The sequence below is a fragment of the Ursus americanus genome, chromosome 33 (assembly GCF_024610735.1).
Source record: "Ursus americanus isolate L20-20 chromosome 33, mUrsAme1.1.p, whole genome shotgun sequence".
NCBI lineage: Eukaryota > Metazoa > Chordata > Mammalia > Carnivora > Ursidae > Ursus > Ursus americanus.
The window spans coordinates 29,193,001-29,215,894 of NC_142159.1; the positions used below are offsets into that span (position 1 = coordinate 29,193,001).

The following is a 22,894-nucleotide window of genomic DNA, read 5'->3' on the forward strand; positions in this document are numbered from 1 at the left end:
AATGCCAAGGCCGAAACCGATAGTCCACATCCCTAAACTCCTGTTTCCAACTTCTCTGGCATGCTTCTGCTCAAACCCAAGAACATTCGGGCGATGGGCTCAGAGCGCCCTTTCCAGGTGGTGGGTCTTTATCCCAGAGTCCCAGGTCCCAGAGCAGGGACCCTGTGCTCCTGCTGGGGCTGTGACACGGGTGCCCACGTCCACAGCTATTTCAGGGAGTGCAAGGAGTCCCACAGGGGCACCCCCATCTCTCCCTAAACCCGGCCAGGCCTGTAGCATAAACCGGGGCCACCCCTGGGCGGGCAGGAGGAACAGCCCCTGGGGACCGGTCTTCACACGCAGCGGTTGTGGGATCCGTCACAGTGCAACCCCATTTCCCCAAAGGTTGTGGATGAGCCACGGACCCCCCTCAAAGACACCAGTGACCTGCGCCGTCCTGTCAAGTTCTGACGGGCTCAGCCGCACAAAGGCCCCATTCAGCATCACTGCCACCTGACATGGGTCAGAAACGGCCAGAAACCCTTTCCAGGGGAAGTCTGCTTCCTCTCGAATTCAGGTCACACCAAGGCCTCAGCAACACACGTCTGTGTACGTGGTACCTGCTCGTGGTCCTGCATCTGGAAACGTCTGCCCCGTGGCATGCAGCAGGCGCCCTGGGTTACCTGCCTCCACGTGCGCTCTGCTCAGGGGCGCTGTGATCACAGTTGGTGACCCACTGGGACCACCGGCTCATCTGGCCTCCGCCTGTGGGTCTGCGGCACCGTGTGCAGGGCAGAGAGGAGGGGGGCCCATCAGGGCTAATGTGACGCTGACTTCAGGCAGCCCTGCCGCCTGCACGCCCCTTCCCAGGCGTCCCACAGGGGCACGCCTGCTCCGTTATGGCTTTCGCCTAATTAGGGTAATTTAAGTGAAAGTAATCAAAGCAACGGGGGATCTCTTAATAAACTGTCACCACCACGTCCATCGCTGGGGTGTTGTGCCCTTGTGAAAGTCAGGGAGACCGGGCCCTGCCATCACGGCGCCTGCCCCCTGCACTCCTCCAGGCTCGGCCTCTGTCCATGGCGCCTCCCTAACAGGCCAACCGGCCACACCCCCCATCCCAGGAAACCCGGACCCTGGGAAGGACTTCAGAGAGGCAGCAGCCCCGACGGCCCGTGCCCCCACCCACGTGTCTCACGGCACCATGCTGCCCCCCCCGCCAGTGGGCGCCCCCCCCCCCCCGCCAGCTGGCACCCCACCTGCTTCCCTGAGCCCCGCGGAGGAATCAGGGTTTACCTGGCGTCTGGGCACCTTGGCAACTTGACTTGGGAGGGGCCCTCGCCCAAAGCAAGACCATCTTTCCAGGGACCTTCCCCAGCACCCCCACTCCCACTCGCTCCTGCGCAGGGCTCAGCCTCTCAGACCCGAGCACAAAGCCCCTGCCTGCTGAGGCCTCCAGCAGCCGTTGCTTCTTGCTGCTGCTGCGCGGGGGAGACGGCAGGAGAGGGAGGCGGTCCCCAAAATATCCACCCGATGCCGCACCCCTTCCTCAGCTACAGTCCAGGTGACCCCCCCCCGCCCAGCTCCTCAGAGCCACCTTCTGGGCCTCGTGGAAGGAGGGGCAGCAGGTCCTGTGCTCAAGACCCGCCTCCTGGGCCAGGGCAGCAAGCAGCAGAACGGGGCCAGACGTGCAGAAGGGTGTTGGCAAGAGCCCGCGAGGGGCACCCGCAGCAGGGGTTAGAGCCACAGGAGCCCGGGGGGCAGGGCTGGCCTGGGGTGGCCTGTTCCCGGGAGCAACGTACAGGAAGAGGGGCTGGCGGTAAAGGGGCCCCGACAAGGCAGAGCTCTGGGATGGCAGGGCCCGGGGCTTCTCTCCTCCGCGGAGCTCCCTCCCCATCTGTGAGGACGGTGAGGATGCGGTGAGGGCTGGCCCCCGCCGCCAGGGGCCCCGAGACCCCCACGAACTCGGGGTTCTCTGTTCCAGGGCTGCCCTGGCAGCGCTGTTCTCCTCCTCCCCGACCCTTCCCCTGCGAGGGCCTGCGGGAGGTGGGGCTGGGTCCGGGGCGGGCGGGGTCTGGCGGGGCGCGCCCGGCCGCTGGGGGCGCCGCGGAGCAGCCGGGCGGCGGGGTGTTGACGCTCTCCCGGGAAACCGACCCCCGGGCGGAGCCGCAGCCGCCGCCCCTCCCTACGGCAGGCCGCGCGCGCCCCGCACCGCCTCGGAGCACAGGCGTGAGTGCGTGTGAGCGTGTGTGCCTGTGTGAGTGTGCATGCGTGTGAGGTCTCAGGGTGCTTGTGCCGGCGTCTCGGCGTTACAGGGCGTGTACTGGGTGGGGCTTGCGGGCCGGCACTTTGGGGCCCGAGAGAGACCGAGAGTACTGAGTTAGTACTTAAGGTCAGGTGTGGGAAGGGCGGAGGGGAGTGGCAGGGGCTGGGCCCCAGAACCAATCTCAGAACTGACCCCTGGTCTGGGCCAAAGAGGCTCCGCACCCCCACCCCAGAGTCAGGCCAGTGCCCCTCACCACCCCAGCAGCCCACCGCTGCCCCCCCCCAATGGCGGGCTGTGGGAGGTGGGCAGAGGTCTGGCCCTGAGTTTGGGCGGGTCTCTGGAGACTCGGAGAGCTGAGAAGGTGGCCTGTGTGACCTGGACAGGGAGCGGATGGGTGTGTTCCACCGTCTTGTGGGGTCCTCTGCTGGGGGTGGGACGGGGAGCTAGGGCCTGGAGTTCCTGACCCCGCAGGCCACCCAGGTCCTCACGTGGGTGTCGGAGCAGAGCAAGGGTCCCATTCCACAGGAGAAAGGAGCGTGGCCTGGTGGACCTGGCAGGTGCACCCAGCCCCACCCGGCTCTCCACTCCACTGTGCTCTGCACTGACTGGGGGGGTCTCAGTGGGGAGGGGTGGGCACTAACCACACACCCCCACCCCAGGTGCCCGCGAGGACTGGACATGGGCGTGTCATGGGCACAGCTGTAATGTCGGCACAGGAGCTCGCGGCCTGCCTCTGCCGGGAAGGAGACCAGCGCCTGGCCCTGGGAGAGCCCCCGTTGGCCGCCGCCTTCTACCTGGCTGCGTTCAGCTGCCACGCCCCCTCGGCCGTGCGGGGCGTCAGAGCTGCCCTGGCCGAGGCTCGAGGGGCACCCGTGGTGGCCACCCTAGAAGCCTGGTGCCGCGGCGACAGCCAGATCCCCGCCATCCACTGGGACGGCATGACGGTTGTCTCCCTGACGGGGACCCTGGCCTCCGCATTCCTGGCCACCCTCTGGCCAGACCACCCAGCCGCGGTCCTGCACTCCCTGGCCTGCCTGCTGGCTCAGGGGCGCCACCAGGAGGTGGCTCGGCGCTGCGGCACCTTGCTGGATGCTCGCTCCCAGCAGGCCCTGGAGTTGCAGCTGACTCGCGCCCTGGCCTGGGTCCTGTCCGGTGTGCAGGTGGACGCTGGCGTGGCCGACTATCTGCAGGCCTTTGCCTCCAGTGCAGACCGGACCGTGGCCTTTGTTCGAACCCACCAGCAGCCCTACCTCCCCGTGCTGATCCGCACCCTCCAAGACTATAGCTCAGGGCGCCAGGAGGAGGCCGGCTGCCGGGGACTCCTGGCAGCCCTGGACCCCGGGGGCACTTGGAGTGATGCCCTGTCACCGGAAGCCCTGCTCCGCAGTGGCAGGTATGAGGACTGCCAGGCAGCATGCAGCCGGGCCCTTGAGACTGACCTGACAGGCAGCCCACCCCAAGGTAAGAGTGCGGTTCTCGTCCCCTAAGGGCCAGGGTGAGAGTCGCTCCCGCCGTGCCTGCACGGCGTGCTTACATCCTGGTTATGGTAGGGCGGGGGGTTGTTGCAGGGGCGGGGACACCACAGTGACAAGATGGACAAGCCCTGTCCTTACGGAGCACCCAAGAAAAGAAACAAACAAAGTATGTATTTTTGAAAAATGGACCCTGCAAGGTGCTGCTCTAACTGGGTGGTCAGGGAAGGCTTCATGGAGGAGCTGTCACTTAAGTTAAGGCTAAAGGATTCAAGGCAGCAGAAACAGAACACACTCGGTCCCTATGGGAGAAAGAACTTGGGCTGTCCTTGCCACTGAATGGAATTGTAGTGTCTGTTGAGGGGCAGGAACAGAGGGAGAAGGGGAGACATGGAAGAAATAGATGTGGCTAAGCCCTGTTGGGCCTGAAAGGAGTTTGGATTTTACCCCCAGAGCAGTGAGGAGCCATGGGAGGGTTTTAAACTGTGGAGTGAGGTGCTCTGGGTTGCATTTCTATAGTTTCTTCTGTCTGCTGTGTGCAAAATGTGCAAAGGGTGATAACAGAAGCTGCTGGGAGGCTGGGAGGAGGACCAGGCTGGGAGGCTGAGAGGCTGAGAGGCTGGGAGAAGGACCAGGCTGGGAGGCTGGGAGGAGGACGAAGCTGGGAGGATGGGAGGATGGAAGGCTGGGAGGAGGACCAGGATGGGAGTTTGGGAGGCTGGGAGGAGGACCAGGGTGGGAGTTTGGGAGGCTGGGAGGAGGACCAGACTGGGAGGCTGGCAGAAAGACCAGGCTGAGAGGCTGGGCAGCTGGGAGGATGACCAGGCTGGGAGGCTGAGGGGCTGGGAGGCTGGGAGGAGAACCAGGATGGGAGGCTGGGAGGCTGGGAGGAGGACCAGACTGGGAGGTTGAGAGGCTGGGAGGAGAACCAGGCTAGGAGGCCAGAGGAGCAGTCCTGGCAAGAGATGGCAAAGGCACAGAGGAAAGGAGAGGAGGGTCAGGAATGATTTTAGGAGTTTGGCCACTGGATTGCAGAGGGCAGGGGAGGAGCAGACAGGGAAAAAGAAGCAACAGGGTTTTAGACACACCTGATTTGAGATACTGCTCCTCTCTGGTCCCTTTACAGAGTCCTCCTTCTGGTGGGGGCATGGGCAGTGGGTGGCTGGGTGGAGAGCCAGAAGCCATACACCAGCCTACCACAGGCACTCCAAGATCCCTCAGCCTGGTCCCCTCTGTGTGCTGCTTCCCTGTCTGCACGTGGGGATGGGGGCTCCACCCACTTCTGAACTTGCTATTGTGATTTCAGTGAAAGTGTGTATCAAACCCTTAAAATGGTGTCACCCACTAGGTGCTCAGAAAGATGTCCCTTGAGTCAATCATGTGGACATGTCACTGGGCAGCTGAACACATGAGCCTTGAGAAGAGAGGGGGCTTGGTTTGAAGAAGGGGTTTCAGAATCCAACCCACAAAGAAAGGATTCAGAGTCAAGGGTTTAGCTATGGAGGGAGTGGGGCAGCCGCACACTTGGAGATGGAGAATGGCCGTGCTAGCTGCCATTCACTGAACACCAGGTGGGGAAACCATTGTAAGGTTCGGTGTGCATTCAATGAGATTGAATGCACCTTCCACGGGCAACCCTCCAAGGGCACCTGGAGTGTTCGTGGTAGGCTCTTAACGACCCACCACACTGCCCCCACAAAGAAGGACCCAGCAAAGGGGACAGGAGGACAGAAAGAAGGAGGAAGATGAGGAGCCTGCCGGGTGCTGACGAGAGCCAAAAGATGCAGGTGTTTGCAAGACGATGAGGCACGTGCTGCCATGCCCATGACAAAAGGACGGAAAGTGTCTGTTTTCTGTGCTGCATGGGGTTTACTGGTGACCCCAGTGTTTGTGTGTTGGGGAGGCAGGGATCAGACAGAAAGAACTGAAAAGTGAGTGGGCAACTTGGTTTCTGGAAACATGCTAGACCAGATGCCCTGAAGCCCTCCCACTATAAAAAGTACAAACAGGTTCAACAGAGTCACAAAGAATCCTGAGCTTATGAGGAATTAGGGTGCCCTCCGTGCCCAAAGCATAAACATGCAGTGGCCTGTGAGCAGGCGCAATGCCACAGCAGGCTGGGGGCATTCAGCAACTCCCAGGGGGGAGGGGACTTCCACCTTAATGACCAGTAGAGACCCCCATTGAGACCAGAACTCCCAAGGCTACACCCTCAGGAAGCAAGTGCGCTAGATAAGCCCTACCTGCCCCACCCCTGACCCAGGGGAGACTGCCAGGAACGCTGTCGCTCCTGCCTTGGCCCTGAAGTGGACAGCACCACCTTCCCTAAGAATCGCTGCATTAATTAGATTTAAGTCACTTATGTCACAGGGAGTCACTTTATTGCCACCATCCGTACAAACATGGCTTACAACATGAATAAATAAATGGCCTATAACAGACTTTTTACAAACACAGTTTCCTATAACAAATGTGTTCTAATCCCAAGGTTACTTATAAGGGTTCTTGAAAACACTGAACAAACCCTGTTTATTCGGGAATGTGTTCTGCCCTTCTCAGTAAGCAGACATACGGGGACACTCCATTTGAAGACAAGAATAAGGATAGTTTCAACTCAGATCTCCCACGGGTAAGCATCCAGGCACCAAGGTTCCCTGAGTGGTTAATCTTCCCAAAGTTCCCAGGGCAACCATCTCTCACTCATTCAAGGTTCTTCATTAAGAACTACTGCAGTAGGTGGAAAGCATGGCCATGGTTGTTAAAGCTCCTCCCAGCAAGGGGGCAGAAGTCAGCTTGGCCTCAAGTCTTGCTGGGACCAATAGAAAATAGCAGAGTAGACATGATGTCATGTGATTCTGGAGGCCGTGCCTCAACGGGCCCTGTACGTTCCATTTTCATCCTCTTGCAACACCCCCAGTGCCATGTAGGAAGCTAGACCAGTGAACCACAAGGGCACACACAGAGGGAGGCTCTACCAATAGCCAACACCAAGGCCCCGGGCCTGTGAGTGAGGCCACCTTACACCCTCCTGCCCAAGCCAACAGATGTCTGCAGACATGAGGGACCCCAGGTAAGATCTACAGAACTGTCCAGCTCAACTCAACTCAGTCCAGATTGAGGAACAAACATGCATTTTTCTGGCTGTTGAAATGGTCATTGTTTTAAGCCACTAATTTTGGGAAAGTTTGTTATACAGCAATAGTAACCCATACAACTCAGCAGTTGTATTTTTGATGCATGTTTTATCCAAAACTCAGTTAAATAATATAGGAGTTATAATTTTATGTTTCCATAATAATATTATTCGCTACCTTCATTAGTGAAAGAAAAAAGAGCATATGATCATCGCAATGAATTCAGAAAAAGCATTTTATAACATTTTTAACACCCCACAAATTTAAAGAATAGAAGGAAACTTACTTGATTGAAAAAGATAATATTTATCAACATCTTACCAAAATATCAACTTAATGGTTGATAGTAGCCTTCCATTTAAAATCAAGAATGTAGTGTCTGCCTACTCTTCCATTTATCTATTATTGTACTAGAGATCCTAGCCAATGCAATGAGATAAGAAGAAAATGAATATAAGACTAGAAAGGAAGAAACAAAGTTATACCAGACAATATGATTAGCTATGTAGAAAAACCCGACAGAAACAACAAAAATGTATTAGATGTAGGAACAGAATTTAACAGGATATACAGAAAGCATTTATATTTATAGACACCAGCAACAAATAGAAACTTTATAATTTTAGACTATACCACTTACCATAGCAACAGAAAATAATTTATTTCAAAAAAAACATATAACTTTGTGGAGAAAATTATAAAATTTTATTAAAAGACAATAAAGAATACCTATATAAATAGATATCCAATGTCCATTGTTAGAAAGATTTGATATTATAATAGAAGAATAAAAAGACAATAATAGACAAGACGAAGAAGAAGAGGAAGGGGAAAGAGAGGCACAGGTGGTGGGGGGAGAGGAGGCAGAGGAAAAGGAGAAGATGGAGAAGAAAGTAGTAATATAAATATTTGCTCTACCAGTTAATACAAAGCTATACTACCCACTACGGAAGGTTATTGACTTAAGGGCTGGATAGAAAGACCAATAAAACCGATTAGAAAGGCCAAAAACAGACCCATAGGTATCCAGAACTTAATATGTAAGAGTGAGCATCACAAATCTATAAGGAAAGAAGAGGACCATTATTCAGTGGATGGTGCTGATTCTGGGGGAAAAAAGTAAATTCTAGGTGGATTATGTGATAGCTAGGTTTTATAGTTTCTAAAGGAAAATATAAGAGAATATCATTAAGATTTCTGTGGATAGCTGGACTTCTTAAGATATAAAAAGTGGAAATAGTAAAGGGAAATTTGTTATGTTTGATTAAATCAAAAATGTTAAACTTCCATTTTGCCCATAACTATAGAAAATGAAAGGAAAATCCACATCAGAGAAAAATATTTGCAAAATATACAATGGGCAAAAGATTAATACCCAGAGTATTTGAAGAATTCCTACATATCAATAAAAAAAATCCAATATGAGAATTGCCAAAAGCATTTTCCATAAGAGAAAACACAGATGGCAAAGAAACGTGAAAAATGTTCAACATCATAGTAATGATATGAATGCAAATTAAAACAATGAGATACCACTTTCCCTCCACCAGATTGGGGGAAAAATTAATTAATTTAATTAAATAAATTGGCCTCACTAGTAATCAGGAAAATTAAAATTAAAACAACAATGGGATAGCATTTTGTATCCATGTTGTCACAATGTTTAAGCCTAACAATAGAAGAGTCTGGCTTCCATAATAGTGGACTAGCTTGACCAGACTGTGTTCCACCGATAGCAATGATAACATTTGGACAAAATACAAAATGCAATTATTTGGAGTCACTGAACAAATGTGGGCAGAAACTGGAAGTTGACCTTTGAAAGAAGAGGACTCTACAATGTGAGATTTGCGAAGCTTTTTGCCTGAGGAGACTCCTCAATCCATGCTTTACCCATGCAAAACAGGAAGCTGCAGTTTTACTGGCTTGAGATGTTGTAGAACAGAGTTCAGGCTGAGAAAAGTGGCTGAAAAGTTTAGAAGGAAAATCCCAAAAAGGAGGGAGCCACAGAGGGGGCTAGACCCAAAATCTGTGTACTGAATTCACTTAAATTCTTGGAGGACCACCACACTACACATTCGTGGGAGAGACTGGGAGGTCTGAAAGAGCAGCTGCTGGAACCAGCAAGAATTAAATGGAGATTTTAGTTGTGCCCAGCGAAGATAAGACAGAATATGGAGTTCAATCCTAGCCCATGTAACTGCCCACTAAAACAAAATTCAGTCCTCTTCAGAGGAACATGGCTAAATCCAGAGTGTCTACAAAACACCAACCAGATGTCTAGTGTACAATTTTTAAAAATTGCTAGGCATGCAAAGAAACAGGAAAATAAAATGTGAGCCACAGTCAGGAGACAAAGAAGTCAATATAAACTGACCCCAAGATGAGCCAGGTGCTGAAATGAGCAGACTAAAGACTTTAAAGGAACTATCATAGATGTGTTCAAGAACTAAAGGATAATTTGGTCATGATGAATGAACAGATGTGAAATCTGAACAGATAAATGGAAACTATAAAAAAAAAGAATGAAATGGAGATTCTAGAATTGAAAAATTCATAGCATAATGGAGAAAGCAGAAGAGTCAAGTTGGAGAAAGCAGAAGAGTCAAGTTGGAGATAGAAATTATCCAATATGAAGAACACCAGAAAAATGAGCAGAACCTTGGTGACCTGTGGGACAATATCTAGAAGCCTAATGTGTGTAACGGGAGCCTCAGGAGCAGAGCAGAGAACACACTTTCATGTGGATAAATAAGTAACAAATCCCCCCAGGTCCCAAGGGCTCTCCACCTACTGCAACTCTCTAGGATCCATGAACTATTGCAAAAATCAGGGGTAGATGTGTCATTCAGGAGTTAGTAACTGATTGGAAAGGCTCAAAGTCTCTTTTACTTTGGCCACCAGGACTAGACAAGGTGACCTTGTTGTCTGGCTGGTTGGTTGGTTGGTTGATTTCAGGGTGCAAGATGTTTTTCTTTTTACATGACTCTGGGCTGTGGCGTGCTGCTTGCCTGAACGGCAACGGAGAAGGGCAGGGGCAGGCTTGCTTCCGAGCAGAAGTGAAGGTGTTTCGCCCTCTCCTGTTTAGGCGTAAAGGATGATTATTGCCATGGTGATTCAGTTACATTGGGAGAAGGCTCTTTGAGAATTGTGAAGGACTCCATGCCAAAAGCACTGGAGTGCACATTCTGAGACCCAGGATTGAGAATTACTGGGGTTCTACGAACCTCCCCTCCCCAGCAATACTTTCCTAACCTGTAATGCAAGGGTGGGCACCCATGATCTTGAGCTCCTGCCAGCACTTTTCTGGGATGCTCTCCACAGTGTGCACCTGCCTGGGGCCCTGTTGGGAAAGGGTGGCTTGGCTTTCGTTACCAGAGAGCCCCCATCCTCACGAGCACATTCAGACGGGAAGTATGAGGATGGTGGGGTGACGCTGTTGCTGATGGGAACCTCACTGAGTAAAAGACCCCCAGGCCTTGTTCCAAGCACGAGACAAGCATTAATCCATTTCATCCTCATGGCCCTGTGAGTGAAGATCATTTTAAACCCCATTAAAAAGCAGAAAAGGAAACTGAGGCACAGCAAGATTCCATAAATGGCCCAAGTCCCCCATCGTGTAAACAGCATGGGGTCCTCTTTCCTGCACCTGACAGCAATCCCTGTTTCAGAGGGAAGCGTTGGGCCCCCACTTAGCCCCAAGAAGACCAGAAGCAAAGATGCTGGAGTAACAACCACCCCCTCCCAAGGTCACAGGGTCAGAACCTCAGCACTGACCTGGGGGCTCTGATCCCAGAAGAGGGAACTCAATCCCCCATCCATCAGTAAAAAGTAAAGAGGTTTTGTAACTAAATTTCCTTGTTGGCCAATCCGTGAGGTTGACTTTGAACCCATGGGAAGAGAACACTGCTGGGTAGGCCCCCATGTCGCTGCCCACCCTGGCTGTCCCGCCTGATTCTGCTCTGTCGCTGATGCTCTGTCATCATGATACATTGTCCTGGGCTACTGGGACACTCTAGGGAGATGCCTTGAGATGCTTCAGAATGTCCAAAGTGGTGGATGGTCGGGGGCTACAGGTGGCACCCTGGAGGCTGTGGCCCAATAGGCAGGACCAGTGCCTCTGTTTCTCTCCCCAGGTGAGCGTCGGGCCGCTCTGCTGGTCACCCGCGCAGCCGCGGCCTTATTCCTGGACAGTGGGGCCTGGGACCTGCTTCGGGACCTGCACGAGGCCTTCCGCCAGAGCCCGTCGGGGGCGCGGAGGCAGTTTGAGGCGGTGCTCTCCGCGGGGGACCGAGAGCGCGTGCGGGCCCAGGCGCAGGAGGCAGCGGACATGGGCTTCGCCCACTTCCAGGAGGCGGTGCGGAGCCGCGCTGAGCTCCGCGAAAACTCGGGCCGCGAGCTGCTGGCCCCAGTAACCCGCGCACTCCGTGTCCTGCTGCGCGTTGCGCCGCCCGGGGTGCGCCCGGCACTGGGCACAAGCTTGGCCGAGTGCCTGCTGCTGGCTGGGGACGCGGCGGGCGCCCGGGCGCTGTGCGAACGCTTGCTGCGGCCTTCGCGCCCCGGGGACCGTGCTGACTACCTTGTCAGGGCCCGCACCGGGGACCGCGCGCCCCTGTTGGTTCTTCGTGGCTTCTGCGCGCTGCACGCGAGTGACGCGCAGCGCGCCCGGGAGGACTTCCAGGAGGTGGTGGAGCACGGGCCGCCCCACGTGGGCAGCTGCGTGCGCGCCCTGTGCGGCCGCGGGCTGCTGAGGGTGCTGGAGGGTAGCGCGTTCCTGGGTGCGCTGGACTATGTCACCGCCTGCCGTCTGCAGCCCGAGGAGGCACTGCTCATCGCCAAGGCCTACGTCCCCTGGAACCAGCGGGGCCTCCTGCTGACCGTGCTGCGGGAGGAGGGCCGCAGGATGCTGCAGCGGAGGCCAGACCTGGGACTCCGTGGCGCCCCGGGCTGCCGGAGTAAGGCCACGGAGATGTCGAGCCCCGAGGCGCAGGAAGGGTAAAAACTAGCCCCGCACACCGCTGGGGCTGCTGCTTCATTCTAGTCTCCTGCGAGGTAGCTAGGGGTGTGTGTCTTCCATTTTTATAGATGAGTAAACTGAGGCAGGAAGCAGTTGGGGGATTTCCCTAAATCGTGGATGGCTGTTTCAGCGCTGGAGCCCAGATCTTAGGACTCTCAGTCCCAAACAGTGTGATGCTTTGTGGGCCTAACTGTCATAGAAAATTTAGAACTCAAAAATGGGAATGAAACTACAACTTTCCCAACACCCCACCAATTACATTCCCTTCTAGTTGTTTCTCTCTGCGCATAGAAACTAAACCGAGTGTGCGCTCTTTGTGCAATTGATAGCCCACTTTTTTTGCTCCGTGGATCACGGGCATTTCCTCTGCCTCCAGATTCCTTCTCAGGCAGCCCGATCTACAGCCCACCCTGTGAACGAGCCGTCGTTCCTTGTCCATTCCTAGAGCCTAGCCCTTTGTTATAGCGCCAAGGCCTCCATGGCGTTCTGCCCTGAGGATGGACACAGGGGTGGGGTGTCTGGGTCGGGGAGCACAGCCCCCGGGAGGTCCTTGGCTTCCGGAGCTTCCTGTCTGCCCGTCTAGCCACACACCCCACCCTGATGCTCATTTTGGAATTTTCCTGCCAGCCTAATGGGTGGCCCCGCAGCTGTCTGACTTGCCCCTCTCAGGCTGCTGAGAGATGACAGGAAGGTGTTTTAGCAAAGCTCAAAGCCCTGAGCTGGGGGCCTCCTGGGGCGTGTTTGATGTCAGCTCCGCTGCCACCACCCACACTGCACACACACACACACACACACACACACACACACATGCCCTCTGCCTCCAGCTTGCTCTATTCAAATTGCTTTGATGTGCTGGTGAGGAAGAATTTAGTGTGGGAGATCCAGACCCTTTCTCCCTTTTGCCTCTGAGCATTGCCATAACTGGAGGCTCTTCCCAGAGGGAGCTCATTCACATTCCCGGTTTGCCAGGAGCATTCCAGGTGAAGCCTGTGTGCTCTCTAACTCTGCCTACGACACACCCCTGAGCCCTGCAAGGCCAACACCACTACTCCATTTCTACAGAAAAGGAAACTAAGGCAGGGTTGGCTTGTGGGCAGCCCACAGCTTCCATCTTGATCTGCAAAATGCTTGCCACATGGGGTGGTGGGACGAGGGGGCAAGGAGTGAGCACCAAGGGATGTGTGTCAGAGAGGGCAGCTGTGGCTTCTCGAGACGGCTGTGTGAGGGTCCTTCCAGCAGGACCCGGGGCCCTGTGCTTGGGTGGGAAGGGAGCTGTCTGGACCAGGAGCACGGGGGTAGAATTTTCCTGCGGCCCACCTTCCTGGGCAGCTGAAAGGGCGGTAGACAGGGGCTGGGCTGGCTCTCCCCCAGCTACTCTCTCCACAGGGATGCCCATGGCGTGTACCAGTTGGCCGTGCTCCTGATGGAGCTGGACAGGGACGATGAGGCGTCAAGCCTCCTGGGGGCTGATGCCCTGTACCGCCTGGGCCGTCTGGAGGACGCCCACAAGGCCCTGCTGCTGGCCCTCTCGCGGAGGCCCCAGGCGGCCCCCGTGCTCGTGCGACTCGCGCTGCTGCAGCTGCGAAGGGGCTTCTTCTATGACGCAAACCAGGTGAGGAGGCCCCGGGGGGGGCACAGTACGGCAGGGGGAGATGGGCCACAGCCCTGTGGAGGGCGCAGGCCTCTGGGCCCCTCACTCTGCACCCCTCAGCCTGGACTTCGGAGCAGGTAAAACTTGTCCCAGCCCCGGGCTCTGCCACCTGCAGCAAGGCCCCCTCCCCTCCCTGACCCTCAGTCTCTGCGTCCGTGCCCTGGTCTTGTGGGTTGTCCCGAAATAGCTGGAGCAGGTCTCCAGCATGCAGTAGGTGCTTTGTATTTGCTTTTGTTGTGTTAGGAAGGAAAAGGGCCAAAAGTCAGCTGTAGACTGAGCTCCGTCCCAAATCTCCCAAGTAAACTAGGCTTGGAGGTGACCCTGCCCAGGGAGGGGGATGGCAGAGGGCCCCCAGGTCCTCAGGTCCTGCTCACCTCGCCGCTCTCCAAGACCATTCTGCTCCCAGGAAAAGCAGAGCTTCCCCTCCCTCGGGTGTTATGAGGGCTTCCCGTTGGAACGGGGGTCAGAGGGTTATGTTCCAGGGGAAGGTGTCGGACTTTGGGGCCCGTCAGCTTCTGCTGTGGTCGGATTTGGGCTCCTGGTCTCCCTGCGCTGGGCCACACGGGTGGGAGAGGGAAGGATGCCCGGGAACCTGCGGGTCCTAATGCTCTGGGACCTGTGTCTTCAGCGAGCGGCCAGCAGGGGCAGCATCGGGGCTCCGTGGAACGGAGCCAGTCGTAGAGCCGAGGTTACATCCACCCGGAGCCTCGCTCCATCCAGAGCGGGCACTGGTCCCACGGCACTTCCTCCTCGCCCGGTGCCCTCGGTCACCTTATGATCTGAAAACCTTTCCCCGCGCTTCTCATTTGGACCTGCCGTGTATGGGCCGGTGAAGCGAGATCTCCACCTCCATGCCACGGAGGAGGACATGCGGCTCGGGGACCCCGGGACCCCGGGACCCCAGAACCCTCGCCCCCACGCCGCGCTGTCCAGAGGAGCAGCCCCGCGCAGGCTCACATGTCCCGCCCTCCGCTACGCCCCCGCCCCTGAGCCAATCCCAGCGGGCCACACCCCTGTACGCCCCGCCCCCAAGCCCCGCCCCCGGACGCTCCTGCTTGTGGGCCACGCCCCGCGAGGGGAATGAGAGTGGGATGGTCTGGGCGTCAGGCACAGGGAGGAACCTGGTGACTGCCCTGCCCCTGCAGCTGGTGAAGAAGGTGGTCCAATCCGGGGACACGGCGTGCCTCCAGCCCACCCTGGACGTCTTCCACCACGAGGACCGGCAGCTGCTGCGGGGCCACTGCCACGCTCGGGCCCTAGCCATCCTGCGAGCGCGGCCCAGCGGGGCCGAGGGCACAGCCCACACCAGGGAGGCCATCGCCTACCTCTCTCTGGCCATCTTCGCTGCAGGTAGGAGCTGCCCGCCCGTCCCCAGGGTTCCCACCCTGTGCCAGGTACCTAGGGGCAAGAGGAGCCATGAGGGGGTCAGGGACCTGGGGGATCCAAGCCCACACTTGGTTCTCGGGTATCTGCGTGCGCTGGGGCCGCTCGCAGAGCACGCCTTGCCCCGAGGCCCTAGCTGTCCCGGTGAGCATCCTAAAACGTGGGAGAGGAGCCAGACCAGCTGGGACCTGAGCTGGGATCCTCCTGGCGCCCTGGGATGCCATCCCACACCCCTGGGCCCTGTGGGTAGGAGGGCCACACTTGGTTGAGGCCATTCTCCCAACTTGGCCCCTCTCCCTCCAACCAGGAGAGGCCCTGGTTCCCCTAAGCCCTTCCTGGAAATAGTGGGGTGTCTCTGTATGAGTGTACCTGGTGGCCCCCTTTGCCCAGCCAACCCACCCAGCACCATCCTAGGTGACAGAGCCTCTTGGAGTTGGGCCTTCTTAGTGTGGGGTCATAGGGCACTGATGCTGGAGGGAAGGGACTTTCCCAAGGATGCACCCCAATTTCCTGGGGTGCATGGAGATTCCAAGTGTGGGCTTTGGATCAGAACACCAGGTGGACTCCCGGCTCTGCACTTACTAACCATCTCCTCCCTTACTTCTTCTCTAAGTGGGTGACAGACACCGGCAAGGGGTGGGAGCGAGGGTCATGTCAGCTAGTTCTGGGACAGCGGGGATGGTGCCTGGTGCAGAGCTCACGCCCTGCACACATTAGTGGGGAAGGGGACACGATCCAGAGCGTGCGTTGTTCTGTGTCAGTCACAGGACAGACACACGGAGGGAGCGTGGTGGTGCTGTCCTTGGGGAGGGGCCTCTGTGCCCAGCATTCAGAGGGCTCCTCCCTGCCCACCTGGCACCTTCCCAATTTCGGCTATTCCATGTCCAGCGCTGAGGACCCATCCGCCTCCTGGCCCCTCCGCTGGCCTCACTCAGGTGCAGCTGCAGCGGCCCCTCCTCTTGGGACCCCTGTCTGACTGTCCACCAGCCTAGATGCCACCCTCACGGCTGGGCTCCCTGTTTCCCACAGCCAGCGCCCCCAGGTTAACGCCAGCTGCTCTCCAAGACTGTGTCTTGGTGCCCAATGGTCTGTGAGTGCCCCGAGATGGCCTTGAAGCTGGTGCCCCCCTGCCCCACCCCACTGTCGGGCACCAGCAAATGCTGGATGAGGGCAGACGCACCATACCCACCAAGGCCCAACAGCAGTCACGTCCCAATGCCACACACCCCCTTCCTCCAGGGAGTCAGGCAGTGGAGTCCCTGCTCACCCGTGCCCGTTGTTACGGGCTCCTGGGCCAGAAGAAGACGGCCGTGTTTGACTTCAATTCAGTGCTGCGGGCTGAGCCGAGGAACGTGCAGGCGCTGTGCGGCCGGGCACTTCTGCACCTGGCCCTGGGCCAGCAGAAGGTACCGGGCCCCACCCTCCCCTCCTGGGGCTGGGCGAGTGGGGTTAGGGGAACAGTGCTGTAGGGGAGGGGCGCCTGGGAAGAATCAGCACTGCCTTCCTTCTCAGCCCCAAGCACACAGAGAGCAGGGCCAGGCATCCTGAGTGTGAGACACCCATTAAAACCCTTCCTTCCCGGGGCTCACATCATCATCACACCGTTTGTGGGAAGAGGCCCGCTGCCTCCCAGCCTCAGCACAGACTGTGCAAACCCTGGGGCCTACTAGACACCTGCCCCCCGACCCTCCACTTAAAATAACAAGACCTCGGTGGCCATCTTGGATACCACACCCTGAGCTGCCTGCCCAGAGCCCATGGATTCAAGCAATCAGCTTGCAGGGACAGGGGTGGGAGGGGACCAGCATGTCAGGCCTTAGGCAGATGCTTTCGCAGAGAAAACCTGCCCGCAGGCAGCCACAGCTGAACATCCCTGGACGGGGGCACTTCTCACCCGAGAGCAAGGTCACAGGTGAGTGACTAAAAATGAGTGTCTGCCCTGAAGCTCTGCAGCCCAGAGGTGACCTGCCTGCCAGGCTTCTTACTTAAGGGTCGGAGTGCTAGGAAGCAAGGAGAAATGATCCCAGATGCCATGGAGGTGACAGCCCCTGCAGGTGGGGCTGGCGTCTGCCCCTCAGGAGGTCTGGTTCCCCCCACGGCACTGGCAGCCTGATTTCAGTTCCAGCCTGTCGTGGGCTTTCTCAGGGTGACCCCTCCTCGGGTCCGACAGTCCCTCTCTTTCCACAACTCCAGTACACTAGCGGCCGGTCACCATGCTCTGCCTCCTGTCGCTCACCAGATGGGCCCTCCTGTTGTGGAAGGGCAGGAACTGGACGGTCTGCCCCTTCTGGTATCCCGACACCCGGGCAGATGCCCAGGGGGGACGATTCTGCCACTCACCCTGCCCTCCTCCCCCTGCAGGAGGCTGTGGATGACATCCTCTTGGCTCTGAAGCTCGACCCCAGGATGGTGGTCCCTGAGATTCGCTCTCTGAAGCCGGAGGCCCAGGCCCTCATCACCCAGGGCCTCTGGTCCCGCTGCCGGGCCCTCCTGAGCCAGCCGCTGGTCACTGGGGCTGCCCTCAGCGACGAGGACGCCCAGGGCCTCCTAGCTGTGGGGGAAGCGCTGATCAAAATCGATGCTGGGCAGCCAAGGGGGCATATTCTGCTGGCAGACGCATTCACTGCAATGGGTATGCCCAGCCCAGGCTTGGGGAACGTGGGTGTCTGTCCTGGCCCCTCACCCTTGATTCTATTCTGTAAAATGGAAGAGACCCTGGATTCAGTGCCTCCTGGGGTCCTTTCCACCCCAAATCCTGGTCCCTGTGACCTGGTCCCCATGCGGGGCCTGGGGTGCAAGTGTCTTGAGCTCTCGTTCACCTGCATGGTTTTGCCTGCAGAGAGGAGAAACAAAGGAGCAATTTGGGGTTTCATAAAAGGACCCAGACGCTTGGGGCTTCTCATTAACTCATGCATTTTTTCAACCGACGTTTATACGGAATGCCTATGGAACACCAGGCCGTATTGTAGGTGGGCTTGTGTCAAGCCCCCAGGTGCCAAAATCCTGAGAATATTCCAGTCCTCATGTGAAACGGGAGAGCTCTGGGCAGCGTGCATTTCCCTGACCTGTCACTGTCACCTCCAAGCCTGTGGAGTGCCCCCAGCAAGGCCTACGTTGCCCTGCAGCATTCCCGCGGGTGCTCAGGAGAGCCCCTTGTGGTGACCACAGTGAGCATGCTCAGAGCCGTGCTGCTCCACCTGGGGGTCCTGGACTTTAGTGACCCCCCCCCCAAATGACGGGGTCAACAGGCAAGCTGGGGCTGGCGTGGTGTCACTATGTCCCTCTGCTTCCAGGGCTGAGCCCGTCCACCAGCTGGCCTCTCCCTGAGCCAACACTGAGCAAGAGAGGCTCTGGCCAGCTTCCCCGCGCGGTGGCCAGGGTCCCAGGTCTCCTGCCCCCTGCCCCAACCCCCGCCCCTGACTGTCCTTCCTGGATCACTGACAGGCAGCTACGAGGAAGCTGGCACCTGCCTGCAAAACGCCCTGAACCCTGCCCCGCAGTCAGAGGCGGCCCGCGCCCGGCAAGGCCTGCTCTGGCTCAAGAAGGGCCATGTACCAGCTGCCGTGCGGGAGCTGCAGTGCCTGGCCGAGGCAGACGCCCAGGAGCTCGGCTTCCTGCTGCAGCGCCTGGAGGCCTCGGAGCGGCAGAGCCTCAGCCAGGTGTGCCCCACGGAGCCCCCACCCAGCGCTTCCCCCACACGGTGGGCTCGGGGCTGCTCTACCCTCCCTGCTCGCCTGCTGTCAGTTGAGGGGCGGGGAGGGGGGAGACAAGCCAGTCGGCCGTCTTAAACCCAGCAACCTCCCGGCTTCTTTGCATCAGCATCTAAGCCACAACTGACAGGGCCTGGGAGAGAGAGTGGACCCCTCCTCAGACCTGGCTGAGCCAGCCAGGAGCACCTGGCCCTGCAGGAAGCCCACGCCCACCCCCACATCCTGCGAGAGAGGCTCCGCGCCACCCACCCCCCCCAATGAGAGCGTGGCAGGAAGGCAGCGGGCGGAGGGGGGCCTTGGGTTAGGGCACTGCATCTGGCTGGCTGATTTCTCGTTCCACTGTCTACTCAACAAGGGCACACTGAGCACCGTCCACCAGCCGCTGGTGGAGCTGCTGCCCCACCCTGTGGGCCTCCCATCTCAGGGGTCACAGGGCCAGGGTGCTCTTGCCCTTCCGAGTGTATTCTGAGCTGGTATTGAGAAGACCCTAAAACAGGGCAGTGGGGGAACAAGGTGGCACTGGAGGTGAAACCATGATGGGACCGACAGACCAAGGCAAAGGCCTGAGGGAGGAAGGAGTTCAGAAAGTTCTAGAAACGGGCAGACCGTCAGTGCAGCTGGTGTGGATGGAGGAGGGCGTGGGATGGGGGGAGGGGCTTCTGGGCCCAATCTGACCACAGGGAAGGGGCTGCGCCTTGCTGGAGGCAGCCGCCCCAGCAGGTTGGGGGGGGCGGCATTTCACCTGTGCGGAGGGGAGGGAAGGGACCGGCAGGAAGAGGAGGCCCACCTTGGAGTCGGAGTGAGTCAGAATCAAACCCCGGGGGGCCCGGGGCAAGTACCTCACCTCCTCACGCTAGCGTGCGCCCAGGACTCTAGGGGGTTCTCTGGGGACGCCCCGCAGAACAGAAACCACTGGTGCTTCAACCAGGGGGGTTAACACGGGCCTTCGGGGCAGAAGGAGCCCGGAGAGCCCTGGGTAATGCAGGGGGAACAGCTGCCAGCAGGGAGAATACATCATCAGGACCTGGAGCTCAGAGGAGCAGAGCCCTGAGGAGGGGTCTGGCTGGGGTCTCAGCACGGAGACTGGTCTGGCCTGGTTCACAGGAGGGAGCTGGGTGGTCTCCAGCCCTTATGAGGGGGCCGAGCGGAGACAGGAGGAGGGGGTGCCGGGCGGGGTCTCCGAGCGGGTGGGGGTTGCGGCCGGGGGTCTCCGAGCGGAGAGGAGGGGATGCCGCGCGGGGGTCTCCGAGCGGGGAGGAGGGGGCCCGGCGGGTACACTGAGTTAGCAGGAGAGACCGGTGAGGAGCCCTGGGCCGTTGCCGGGCGACGCGGCCCGACCCGGAAGTCAACCGGAGAGGTCGCGCCCCACTTCTGGTGCACGCCCCGCCCCTCCGGCGGCACTGCGCTTGCGCCGCAGCGGCTCCGGCTCGCGGCTTGGAACTGCGCTTTGCGGTCCAAGGGCCTGGGGCCGGCTCTCGCAGGTCCGGCGCCTGCTCCCGGCGCGCAGCCTGCCTCCCAGCCCGATGGCGTCCCTGCCGGCCCCGGAGACTCACTGCTTTTCCCGGGGACAGGGCATGAATGCGACCCGCCGCAGGGCAGAGGGAGAGGGACAGCGGGAAAGGCCGGCCCTGGGGAGGGCTTGTTCTCCAGTGGGGGGGCCACTGTGGGCTCTTGAGAAGAGAAGGAGGCGTAGGAAGCCGAAGGGTAGCCGGGGGGAGCCAGGTTTTGAGAGGGATGCAGGTTTAGGGCAGGTTTTGAGAGTAGGCTTCAGCCACACTCCGAAAAAGAAAGTGAGCCTGGGGGGCAGAGGGGAGGCCAGTGGGCTAGGCCACTCAGACGGGCGTCTAAGTCCCCAGGGAGGGAAGGGCTAGGTTGGATGGTGCCTGCTGACTTGTCTCCACCCTGCAGCATCCTCGGAGGCTGGGCGTGGGGGGCGCCCACCATAGCCCTCAAAACACCACACTGCCAGTCCCAGGGGGCAAGCACAGCGAACCCCAACACCTGGAGGCCATGCTAGCAGATGCTGGAGCAGGCGGTCCATCAGAATCACAGTCTCCCCCTTGACTCTGGCTCTGCAGGGTGTTTGGACCCTATAGTGAGAAACCCACTAATGCTCAGCGGGCCCTGCGCTCCTGACCTCAGGCAGAGGAGGGGACTCAAGGACCAAGCTGGGCAGACGAAGTGCTTGCTACTGCCCACAGGGCCAGGGCAGCCTTGGGAGGGTGGGCCTGTTGGGAAGGCCACCACAGAGAGGGGCTGAGTCAGGGAGGAATGAGGGAGGAGGTCACCAGATGATAGAAGCAGCAGGGCTAGGAGGAAGGGGAGGACCAGTGAGGAGAAGGGAGTCCAGGGGGACCCCGTCTGAGCTGGGCTTCCAGGGTGGTGGGGTTGCAGGGCGTCCCCTCTAGCCTGTACTTGCACTTCCTCCAGAGGAAGTGGGCAGCCACTCTGCGCAGGTCAGGAGCAGAGGCCAGCTGTGCAGGGCTGGGGAGGGGCCTGTGGCTCTCTGGGCTGACCCACACTGCCTCCCTCTGTGTCCTCTGTGCAGGCTGCGGCCCAGGAAGCCAACACCCTCCTGAATTCAGGGCACCCCGGGCAAGCACTGGGCTACTGCTCACTGGCGGTGCTCGCCGGGGGCAGCAGTGCCCATCACCTGCGCCTGAGGGCCACCTGTCTGGCTGAGCTGCAGGAGTTTGACCGGGCACTGGCAGACCTGGACCATGTCCTCCAGTTGGATGTGGGGGACCACAACCTCCCGATGCGGGTGCAGGACCTGTGTTCCCAGGGCCGCCTGTTGCTGAGCCTGGGGGATGGGGCCAGGGCCACAGGGGCCTTTGCCCAGGCCCTCAAGCTGGCACCTGCCCTAGCCCAGAGCAGCCTGTGGGAGCAGCCAGGCCGGGGCCCCACTGCCCAAGCGTTCCTGTACCATGGCCAGACCTGCCTGGAGGAGCAGCGCTATGCAGAGGCCTGGACGGCAGTGGAGAGTGGCCTCCTGGCAGACCCTGAGCACAGCGGCCTGAAGAGGCTGAAGGCGAGAATCCGGAGGGAGGCATCCTTGGGCTGCCGGCTCCACTGACCCGACGCTCTCCAGGCCCAGGCGTGGGCCACCCCCCCATTGCACCCTGGCTAGGCTCCTGAGCGACAGGGTACGGTGGGCGTAATTGCTGCAGATCAGACTCCGCTGAGAAGACAGACTCTACGGAATTGCCACAGTTTAGGTCACCGAGAGGTGTTTGTGACAGGGCATGCATAGCATCGCCTCATCACAAGACAACAAAGCTATAAATTAATCTTTTAAAGTTCCCTGCATGGGAAACAGCTCTTGGGTCCAAGAGGAGATCACGTCTGAAATCAAAGACTATTGAAACACTAGTCATCACAAAACCCATGCAGAGAAGCCCTGTGGGCTGCAGCCCCACCGGCCCCGAGGGAAGGCCCGGCCCCAGGCAGGTTGCTAAGCAATGGAAAGAAAATGCAGTGCGTGTTCAGTTCAAGAAGTTAGAAAAAGACAGTAAAACTAAGGAAATCAGGAGATAGAAATTAAGGATAAAAGCAGAAATTAATAAATTAGGAAAAGAAAAATACAAAATCTGGTTCTTCAAAAAATAAAGTAGATGAACCAACAGCTAATTCTGTCAGTTGAGAAAGATGGAGGAAGCACAAGGGCTCACCTGGGTGCGCTGCTGCAGTGAGCCCCACGCGTCTCCTGGCGAGCGGGCAGTGCGGCCGGGCCAGCTCTCAGGACAGTACAGTGCACTTCGGACACAAGGTCTACACGCGCAGGTCTGGAGGGTACCCAGCGGGCCCCGGGGCCGCACAGCCCCATGACAGAGACCGTGGACCTGGTGTTCTGCCTTTACTAGGGCCTCAGGGTGGGATCTCGGGGGTTTTGTGGGGTCACTTATTGTTGGCTAGTTTGAAGCAGAAGAGTGGGAATGGGGTCTCAGGAGAGTGGAGGCTGGGCGGCCCACTTCCTTCTCTGGTCGTTTTGCTAATGGCTGTGTCCTACAGCTGGCAACACACACATTCCAGATGGAGGTCTTTTGAAATGGACACCCTGGCTTGATATCAGGCTCACCACAGAGACATAATTCTAAAGTGACAAGGACAAAGTAACAGATAACAGGAAATTAAAAGCATCATAAGAAATTAGGTTTCTCTGGGCAAATAAATTTGGAGGCCTGAATGAAATGAATTAGCTCCTAGGTGAATATTTAACTAAACTGCCCAGAATAGGCCTAAAACTTCTGCAGGACAATTGCTACGGAGGAAAAGAGAAGGT

The 22,894-nt window shown here is 58.0% G+C and overlaps 1 protein-coding gene across 1 annotated transcript; it reads left to right on the top strand.

Moving 5' to 3' along the window:
* Positions 1-2,910: 2,910 nt before the first annotated feature.
* TTC34 (tetratricopeptide repeat domain 34) lies at positions 2,911-22,209 on the top strand. Its single transcript, XM_045803486.2, has 8 exons — positions 2,911-3,706; positions 10,988-11,846; positions 13,255-13,480; positions 14,665-14,869; positions 16,142-16,308; positions 17,264-17,534; positions 18,347-18,561; positions 21,161-22,209. The coding sequence occupies exons 1-8, from the start codon at positions 2,935-2,937 to the stop codon at positions 21,686-21,688; spliced, it is 3,243 nt and encodes a 1,080-aa protein (XP_045659442.2). The 5' UTR covers positions 2,911-2,934; the 3' UTR covers positions 21,689-22,209.
* Positions 22,210-22,894: the final 685 nt, after the last annotated feature.